Below are 9,607 nucleotides of genomic sequence, written 5' to 3' on the forward strand. Positions count from 1 at the left end.
CTCTTTCTCTCTCTCTTTCTTTCTTTTTTCTTTCTTTCTTATTTTTTAAACCCTTACCTCCTGTCTTAGAAGCAATACTGTGTATTGATGGGGGTTAAGTGACTTGCCCAGGGTTACACAGCTAGGAAGTGTCTAAGATCACATTTGAACCCAGAACCTCCCATCTCTATGCCTGGTTCTCAATCCACAGAGCCACCCAGCTGATCCTACTCTGATCCCTTTCTCCAGCTCTTGCCCCAATTTAGATGCCTGCCCCCTTATGTACCCTTCCCCCATTGGAGTGGGCACCCAGATCAAGAGCTCTTACCATCATATGTTCTCTCTCTCTCTCTCTCTCTCTCTCTCTCTCTCTCTCTCTCTCTCAGCCAAGATGCCTCAGGATGCCAAGAAATCGATGGAACTTAACATCTGCACTAGGTGAGTGGACCCTAATGGGAACAGGAGAGAAAAGCCACTAAGGATCATCTCACCTCCTTGCCTAGAAAAAGGGCCCAGATTGGGCATTGAGTCATTTCTGTTACCAATGTTCTCTCCTATTCCTTCTTCCCTCTTTCCCCATTCCTGACACTTCCCCCAAGAAGTCTTACTTGTCCCCAACAGAAGCATGCCACAACTAGATGTCAAAACCTCAATTCCAGACTAACATTCAGGTAGGGCCTTTGTCCTTACTCTGATTCCTTTTGGGCCCTTTTTGTTCTGTCCTATCCTCCTATTCAGGTACCTTGGTGAAACTGATGCTACTATGTCAATTCTGGATATCTCGATGATGACTGGCTTTTCTCCAGACACAGAAGATCTCAATAAAGTAAGGAAGCTGGGGAAGGAGGCCAGAAAGGAGGTGTAATTAATAGGCTTGGGGAGAAGTTCAGGACAGGGCTGGCTGGGGGAAGCACTGAAGTACTCAAAAGTATTCAAGGCTCTTATAGTATCTTTTCCCCCTTCTCCCCAATCCAAGCTGAGTAAGGGCAAGGACAGATACATCTCCAAATATGAGCTGAGCAAGGCTGTGGCTGATAAGAACACTCTTATAATTTACCTGGACAAGGTGAGCATGATCTAACCCCTTGCCTCTTGCACTTAATTTTCCCATTCCCAGTCCAAGTTCTGCCCACTGTCTTTCCTTTCTTCCTTTTCTGACTGGTTTGCTCCCCTCCTCTAACTCTCTCTCTCTCACTCGCTCTCTCTCTCTCTCTCTCTCTCTCTCTCTCTCTCTCTCTCTCTCTCTCTCTCTCNNNTCTCTCTCTCTCTCTCTCTCTCTCTCTCTCTCTCTCTCTCTCTCTCTCCCTTCTTCTTTCCCTCCCTCCCCTCTCTTCCCTTCCCTCCCCCCCCTTGTAACCCATCTCTAGACTCCTCTCAGTCCTTGCCATCACTTTTCTTCTCTTCCCTCTTTCCCCTTCCTCCTTGTGATCTTTATCTTTGTCTTCCATTGGCTACCAGCCCTCCACCCTGTTCTCCATGAACATCCATTCCTTCTGTTCCTTCCTCCCCTCAGATTTCCCACACCGAAGAGGAGTGCTTAACCTTCAGAATCCATCAATATTTTGATGTGGGTCTCATCCAGCCTGGGGCAGTCAAGGTCTACTCCTACTACAACTTAGGTCAGTAAGCCTAGTCTTGGAGACTAGGGAAGTGGAAAATAGGGGCATGAAGCAGAAAGCAAGATCTTGAGGACCTCATAGTCTGTGGTGTTCTGAGTCCTGAGAGTCTGGAATGCAGGGATATAAACATCGGAAACCTTGATGGTCTGAGGTTAGAAGATCTGAGGCTCAAAGGGTTCTTGTGAGAGGGCTGAGATAAACAAGTGGGCCCTGGTTCTTACTCTTGGTTTATGTCCCTGAGCTTCAGGGTGTCACAGCTGAAGCTCTAATCTTTCTTTCTTATTCTCTCTCTCCCCATCCCCAGAGGAAAGCTGTACCAAGTTCTACCATCCAAGCAAGGAAGATGGTTTACTCAACAAGATTTGCCACAAAGATGTGTGCCGTTGTGCTGAGGGTGAGTGCCAAGCCAGCTGAGGACAGTGGAACATGGCCTGGCCTGGGGATCTGAGTCCAGTGAGAAGCATGGGCATTGCAGTTCCCTCTCCTGGTCAGCCACTGAATCTATCTCCCATCCTCCTTGCAGAAAATTGCTTCCTACATAGAGAGGATGAAAATCCATTGACAAGGCAACAGAGATTTGAAGAGGCTTGTGAGCCTGGAGTGGACTATGGTGAGTGTCATTAGGTGGTGGATTCTGGGAATCCTATATGCTGCTGGATTTCTGAGTCTGACTCTGCACATACCTGTCTGTGGCTAGCTGTGCACCAGCCTCACCTGCCCTCTATGGTCTTTTCCCCCAGTATATAAGGTCCAGGTGACCAAAATTGATCAGACTGACAGCTTCGATGACTACCTGATGCTCATCAAAGACGTCATCAAGTCCGGTGAGTGGCCCCACCCAGGCTCCATCCCCAGAGCCTCAGTCCTTTTCCTGTGTCTCCCCTTCCCTCTCTCCTCACACTGTTCCCCACCCCATCCACAGGATCCGATGAGAATCCTCGGGGCAAGATTCGCAAGTTCATCAGCCCTGTGAAGTGCCGGGAGTCCCTACTGCTACAGGAGGGCAACGATTACCTGATCTGGGGCGTCTCCTCTGACCTGTGGAAGATGAATTCAGAGTAAGAGCTAAGGACCACCTGTCTTCCTTGGTCGAAATTCTTCTCTCCATCTCCCCACCTGGCCTTAGATCCTGTCCGGTCTAGGTCATCCCACTCATTCCCTGCCCAATCAGAATCCCTCTGTGTATCCCTTCTTTGGGCTTTTCTGCTTATCCTCACCCCCTCCCTTGCCTGGCCTGGGTTTCTCTGGCCATCTCCTTGCTTAATCTGATTTCACATCATTCTGTCTCTTCCCTTCTTTAGCCCAGGTCATTGCATCCATCCCCCTTCCTGGTTTGGGGTGCTTTCTCTCTGCCTCCCCCACCCCATTCTGGGTCACTCCATCTATCCCCTGGTCTTGGTGCTAGCTGTACCCCTCTTGATAAACTTACCTCTCCTTGCCCCCAGGCTTAATTACATCATTGGCAAAGATACTTGGGTGGAGCCGTGGCCACAAGAAGACAGCTGTCAGGATGAAGAGAATCAGATGCTGTGTAAGGATCTGGAGGTCTTTGCTGAAAACATGGTCTCCTTTGGCTGCCCCAACTAACCTGGCTACAACTCGACCCCATCTACGGACCCAAATAGCCCACCCCTGGCCTCAGTCAGGTCCTACCTTTATTTCTAAATAAAGACTCTTTTATCAAGGATATAACGGACTTGCCTAGTGTGGTACTTGGAGATTCTTGGGGAACCAAAGAAAAGGACCCCAGGCTCAGGGGAATACGAGGAAGCCCCATCTATGGAAGGAGCACTGGAATCAGAGGCAGGCAACCAGGTCCAAATGGCTCTGCCATTTAACAGACTTGAGATCCTGGACAAGTCCCTTCCCCACTCCCATTCTTCATTTTGTGAACCACAGAAATGAGGGTAATAATTTCTATTAGAGTGGTGAATGATAATCAGAGAACCTCAGAGCACTCTCATAATGTGGGGTGTTTGGATTCTCATTATTAAAAAGACCAAAGACTGGCCAAACACTCATTTACAACAATAGAGTGTGTTGATTTGGTTTGGGGCCTGGGCCTCAGCCTTCCATTCTGGTCCTGGAACATTGTCATATCTGAACTAGACTAGTGCTAAGAGACTATTTGGTCCAGTCCTCTCATTTTAAATACTGGAAAACTGAGACCCTAATTGGGGATAGGATTTGCCCAAGGTCACACCAATAACAAAGAGAAGAATAATGTTTGGAACTCTTCTACTTCCCCATCCCTCATCCTCTACTTACTTTCCTTGACTGGATGACTGATTCAAAGGATGCGGGGATCGCTTCTCAGCCTTTCGGCTAAGATCAAGTGTCAAAGGATGTGGGGAGAGCTGGCCTGGACATGAGGTAATACAGGCAAGGTTGGGAGGGAGCATGGAAACTAGAGGATGACTGCTCACAGCAGAGTGCTTTTGGCACCTGTTATATTGAATCTCTGGGAGCCAGGAGTTCACTCTGTGATTGACAGGTGGATCAGTTGGATGTCGGAATGTTCCCAGAGAGGCATGCGAACAGGAGAGGGCAGTTGGCCCAGGGAGGGGTATAAAACCACCCTGGTAGCCCTGGCAGGGGTTCTTGGTTCTTGTCCCTGAGACTGGAGATCAGTGGATCCTGGTCTTTGTGGGATTGAGACTTGCAAACTCAACCCTGCAAGCTCCTCCTGATTGTTCCTGTACCATCAACAACCTGTACCAGACCACCATCTCTGATTCTACTGCCCCTAGAAATTAGGAAAGTCATCATCTTAGTTATCTAGGTTTCCCAGGGCCCGGGAGGGATCCGGGAAGTGGGCAGGAGAAGAAGAGGGTGGAAGGGTGGATATCTCAAACTGGTTAGGCATATCATCTAGTGAAGAAGAAGCTGAAAGATCTTACAGCAGTTTGCCTGCTCTGGTGTGGCTCTGGCCAGGCTGGACCAGAGAGAAGCTAATCGTCTTAATTCATTCATTTGCCTACAGTTTAGAGATTCCTCAGTATCATTTTAAATTAGGGTCTCCCAATACCTCCATCCAAACCCATTATCCTCCTTTGTTAAATACAACCAAAGTTTAAAGTACCTTCCTGAAGTGTTTGTTCAAAGCTTCTTTGGGAAGGGAGACACGCAGTCAGATTACAATGTTACCAAGCTGAAGAGCCCAATAAATATTATCAATTAACTCCAGGTGGGTCCTGAAGGGATATCATCCATTGACCTAAAGGATCCTGCCTGGGCAACTGTTATAAAGGAGAGAGGTGTCAGCCTATTCCGCTCTATACTTCATCTACAACTACATCTAATAGATAGGAGTATCAGAGAGGGGTCCTTTTTATTATAATACACCCCACTCTCCCACTCACCCCTACTCCCTGGCAAACCCAAGAATTTCCAAGCCTCTTAGAACTTCCTCAGTAGCAATCCCAGCCCCTTGGCTAAAGGAGATGATTAAATGTTTCCCCAAAAGATATATATATCCCATAGAGGATCTTCTGAGGAAGAGTAGGTGTGTGGGTGGGGGAGAGAAAGGGCAATAGGACTCTTCGGGCATCCAGGTCTCCCAACAGATAGCTCAGGAAACACTCTTGGTTTGGGTTTTTCTTTTTAGCTTGGGGTTCAACTCTAGCCTTGGATCAGGTTGGAAGGAGTACAGGGTTGAACACAAATATACCAGAGTAGTTGGCTATTTCCTTCTCCAGCTGAGTTTACAGATGAAGAAACTGAGGCAAGCAGGGTTAAGTGACTTATCTAGGATCGAAAAGCTAACAAGGCCAATTTGAACTCAGGAAGATGAATCTTCTTGATTGTAGGACCAGCACTCTATCCACTGAGCCACCTAGCTGCCTCCCTTCCCTCTATATCTTTTCTCCAAACCAAGATGGGAAATAATGTACTTGGAGATCATCTCTAAGGCCTACTTGTTTAATTCTCACTTCCCATCCAACTCTTACACTTTTGCATCTCCTCTCCCCTGTCTCCCACCCACCACTTTCACAATACACATACACGTAGCCACGCACGTTTGACCAATGGGAGTTGATAATCCATTCTACCTCTTACCATTGTTCCTCAGAGTCCTCCATCTAATTGAGATCCCTCTTACTATAGACTCTAAAGATCCAGAATATTGGGAGTAGGATGGGGTGGAAGAAGGTCAGAGGATCATAGACAGAGTTAGAAAGAGCTTAGAGATCGTTTAGTTAAACTTATTTTACAGATGGCTCTTAGAGGGAGAGTGACTCACCCAAGGTCACAGAGCTAATCAATATCTAAGGTAGGAATCAGTCTGGGTCTTCCTGATTCTAAGTATAGTTCTGGGGCTACCGTCACCATGCTGCCTGAGGAGCCCTCAGGTCCTTTCCATCTCTAAAATCCTCTAACTGATTCCATTTCCCACTGAGTTTATTTTTGTTAGTCCTGCTGTCTCCCATGGTTCACCCTCTTTCAGCCCTTCTACTTGGCTTCCTTTTGGGTCTTCTGATTGGTGTCCCTCAGATCTTTGGGGCAGACTTGCTTTCATGGCTTTCCCAGGGGTGGGGTGGGGTCACCCAGGTTCCACATGGCCTTGGAAAGTGTGAAGACATCAGCCCCACCCGCCCACCAACCACTGGGGCAGGAAGGGGGTGGCCAGGGGAAAGGGGCGGGGCAGAGCGACTTCAAGAGTTTCTTGGGGTGAAGGCTGGGACTAGAGCAGCCTGGGTTCTCCTGCCCACCTGTCAGGGAGACTTGGCCAGAGCACAAGGGGTGAGCAGCTCGTCTCTTCTTAAGAGCCTCTAGCCTCAGGGTCGTGCCAGTGTGCTGCTCAGATACCCACACCACATTGCCAGAGGCTTCCCCTGGGGCACGTCAGGTACTTCCCCAGCACTTTCCCGGGCACAGGAGCCCCTACCTACTTGGATTCTAGAGCTGGGCACCCGAGCTGGCTCTTTCCAGGACCTGGGGACCAGGTAGTTTCCTAAGGATCGAGCCTGGGCACCTTCTCGGGCATTAAGACTGGCATCAAAGCAGAAGACTTACTCGGCAGTCGTGATTCCAGAGAGCAGGAGAACCATGGCAGATCCAGGCATTCATCCATCGGTGTTCGTCGTGGATGGACAGACAGACGTGCCCTTCACCCGGCTGGGAGGGAGCAAGCCTCGGGCATTTCAGAGAGCTCAGCTGGGTCTGGGGCTCCTGCTGCTCCTGGCACTGGCTGGTGTGGCCATCGAGGGCTACTTTCTATGGAGCTTCCATTGGGACCTGATGGCCCTTCGCCTGCGTCTACCAGTGAGTGCACCAGCTCAGTGCGTGTGTGTGTCTGTGGGAGCAAATGTGTGTGAGTGTGAACACCAGAGCAGGTGCCTCTGGACACGCATGCACACACACACGCACACACACGTTGTGCGTGTTTCTGTCTGTCTCTGCCTCCGTGTGTGGCTTATGCGGGTGGCCCACTTGCCCAGTGGTTTCCACAGTCACGCTGCATTTCTGTTTTTCAGGGGGAGGAGAGCTCCTTGGAAAAGCTGGTTCAGGGTGAGTTTAAGGGAAGAAGCAAGGCTGGAAGGACCAGGGCTGCCCAAGCGAGGGGACACTCAGGCTCTTCCACCAAGGGGCATCCTGCCTTCTGGCATGCCAGCTGGTTCTCAGGCTGCCGCCTCCCTGCCCCCATCCTGCCACCTCCCAAATCGACTTCTGCCTCTGGTCTCCCTCCCCCACCCCCACTTCCAGCGTGACTTCTGCATCTGTGCTTCCTCCCCCCTTTGAGCCTGGGAACCCCATTGCCCAATGGAGTTTGCACAATGCAGGGTTATGAGTGTATGTCTGGGTGGGGTGGGGGGAGAGTGGTGGGGTGGGGCGTGGGGGGAGTAGACAGAGAGCATGTGCCTCATTCCTGCTCAGAACTGAGGTCCAGGTACTGAATTTGGAGTCCAGTGACTTGGGTCAGAATCTCAACTCTGCTAGTTACCAGTTGGGAGATCTTGAGCAAGTCACTCTTCCTTGAGTCTCAGTTTCTTCGAAATCTGTAAAATGACAGGGTCAGACTGGATGGTCCTTGAAATCTGGTCCCCCTCTAAAGCTGAGATCCTGTGACCATCAGACCTCAGGATCTGGGCTTGTGATCCCAGAAGGGAGGGGGAGTAAGAGGAATAGCCCAACGGGCTCTAAGGAAGGACAAGGAGGTAACGGGGCAGCCTGGAGGTGAAGGCGGTCCCTGTAGCCCCAACCTTTGGCTTCTGACCTTTCTCTTCCTAGAGCGGAGATCCTATCAGGACAAGCCAGCAGCTCACCTTACAGGTAAGTCCCTAAGAAGTGATCACCACTGGCACAGGCTGAGTGTGGGATGAAGTATGGCCCTCCCATCCGCAGAGATGCTCAGGCTTGCACATTTGCTCCAGAAACTCTAAGGACCATAAGAAAGAGATAGAGATGGGGAAGCTGGGTTGCTCAGTGGATTGAGAGCCAGGCCTAGAGATGGGAGATCCTAGGTTCAAACCCGGCCTCAGCCACTTCCCAGCTGTGTGACCCTGGGCAAGTCACTTAACCCCCATTGCCTACCCTTACCATTCTTCTGCCTTGGAACCAATACACAGTATTGACTCCAAAACGGAAAGTAAGGGTTTTAAGAAGAAAAAGAAGAAAGAGATAGGGAGATAGATCAATCAGTCTAAAGGGTATGGATAGATACGTTCCCTAGACAGGCCCACAAACAGTACAATATGGGGAAAGAACATTGGATCTGGAGTTAGAGGGCTTGGACAAGTCATTTCCCTTTCTCTTGGTCTCAGTTTGTTCAATTGTAAAATAGAAGGTTGGATTAGTTGACCTCTAAAATCTCTTCTACCTTGGGATTTTGTGATCCTATAGATAACCCTTTGAGAAGCAGAATGATCATTAATGGTAGGACCTGGAGGCAGCTGGGTGGCTCAGTGGATGGAGAGCCAGACCTAGAGAAGGGAGGTTCTGGGTTCAAATGTGGCCTCAGACACTTAACAGCTGTGTGACTCTGGGCAAGTCACTTAAACCCCATTGCTTAGCCATTATCATTCTTCCGCCTTGAAACCAATACATAGTATTGATTCTAAAATGGAAGGGTTTAAATATATATATATGTATGTATGTATATATATATATACATATATATATATATATGTAGTGGGACCAATAACAAAGGGGCTAATCTTACTGTCAGGAAGGTCTAAGTTCAAGTCCTGCCTCTGAGGTATGTGAGCTGTGTGACCATGGATAAATCACTTAACTGCTAGGTATCTTCAGGTATCCCTTTAAGATAAATTACATTCTAGATTATCTCAATTACAGATGGCTTCCACTCCAGGAAATTCTAGGCTAAAAACAAACAGACCTCTAAAACCTGCCCTTAAACTTCCCACAATCCCTCATTCCTTTTTGATGCTTTCTATTTTTTCAGATTTCTTCCCCTTCCCTATTATCATAGAGTTTTAGGATTGGCAATGAACATAGAGATTGTTCTTCATTTTCTAGATGGGCACGCTATTGCAAGTTCCAGATCTGTGAAATGGCTTATCCATTCAAGGTCTCCAAATTCAGGCAGTGGCAGAAAGGAGGACTGAACTTTGGTCTTCTGAATGTCAGATTTCAAGTTTTGCTACTAAGGGATATTGAACCCTCCTTCCTAAGAGGGCCTGGGTATCTATCCTGTCCTACCTGCTAGGCAAGGGTCGGCAACCTTTTTGGCTGTGAGAGCCATAAATGCCACATTTTTTTAAATGTAATTTCGTGAGAGCCGTACAGTGTTCACAGTGCGCTCCTGTAACAGAGCCTGAAAAAAAAAATGACTTTATGGCTCCTGCAGAAAGAGCCAGATATGGCCCTCAAAAGAGCCAGATATTGCTCGAGAGCCATACGTTGCCAACCCCTGTGCAGGGGAATGTAGCAGCCTCATACTCTTCCCCCAAACATACACATACACAACCATAGTCTATGTATATTCATCTCTCTCTCTCTCTCTCTCTCTCTCTCTCTCTCTCTCTCTCTCTCTCTCTCTCTCTCTC

At 48.6% G+C, this 9,607-nt stretch overlaps 2 protein-coding genes across 4 annotated transcripts in view; both read left to right on the forward strand.

Moving 5' to 3' along the window:
• The first annotated feature begins 370 nt into the window (after positions 1–370).
• C3 (complement C3) lies at positions 371–3,287 on the forward strand. The gene is made up of 9 exons (XM_044658461.1): positions 371–417; positions 718–805; positions 956–1,045; positions 1,493–1,598; positions 1,903–1,992; positions 2,122–2,208; positions 2,339–2,422; positions 2,521–2,656; positions 3,044–3,287. Exons 1-9 carry the CDS (start codon positions 371–373, stop codon positions 3,183–3,185), a joined length of 870 nt encoding a protein of 289 aa, XP_044514396.1. The 3' UTR covers positions 3,186–3,287.
• Positions 3,288–6,647: 3,360 nt separating this feature from the next.
• The window catches only part of TNFSF14 (TNF superfamily member 14), a 6,410-nt gene continuing 3,450 nt past the window's right edge, over positions 6,648–9,607 (forward strand). Inside the window, exons 1-3 of one of the 3 annotated variants that reach the window (XM_044658462.1) lie at positions 6,648–6,880; positions 7,087–7,109; positions 7,830–7,871. In XM_044658462.1, coding sequence (XP_044514397.1) covers positions 6,648–6,880; positions 7,087–7,109; positions 7,830–7,871 — 298 coding nt within the window. Of the gene's footprint in view, positions 6,881–7,075; positions 7,110–7,829; positions 7,872–9,607 lie in introns of all 3 variants that reach the window. The other 2 variants (XM_044658463.1, XM_044658465.1) reach the window with 2 other exon arrangements.

Source organism: Gracilinanus agilis, chromosome 1 (assembly GCF_016433145.1).
Source record: "Gracilinanus agilis isolate LMUSP501 chromosome 1, AgileGrace, whole genome shotgun sequence".
In the NCBI taxonomy this organism is placed as follows: Eukaryota; Metazoa; Chordata; class Mammalia; order Didelphimorphia; family Didelphidae; genus Gracilinanus; species Gracilinanus agilis.

Coding starts and splice junctions, on each gene's coding strand:
- C3 (XM_044658461.1), top strand. CDS start 371: ATGCCTCAGGATGCCAAGAAATCGATGGAACTTAACATCTGCACTAG. Junction 2,209..2,338: donor TGAGCCTGGAGTGGACTATG/GTGAGTGTCATT, acceptor CTTTTCCCCCAG/TATATAAGGTCCAGGTGACC. Junction 2,423..2,520: donor CAAAGACGTCATCAAGTCCG/GTGAGTGGCCCC, acceptor CCCCATCCACAG/GATCCGATGAGAATCCTCGG.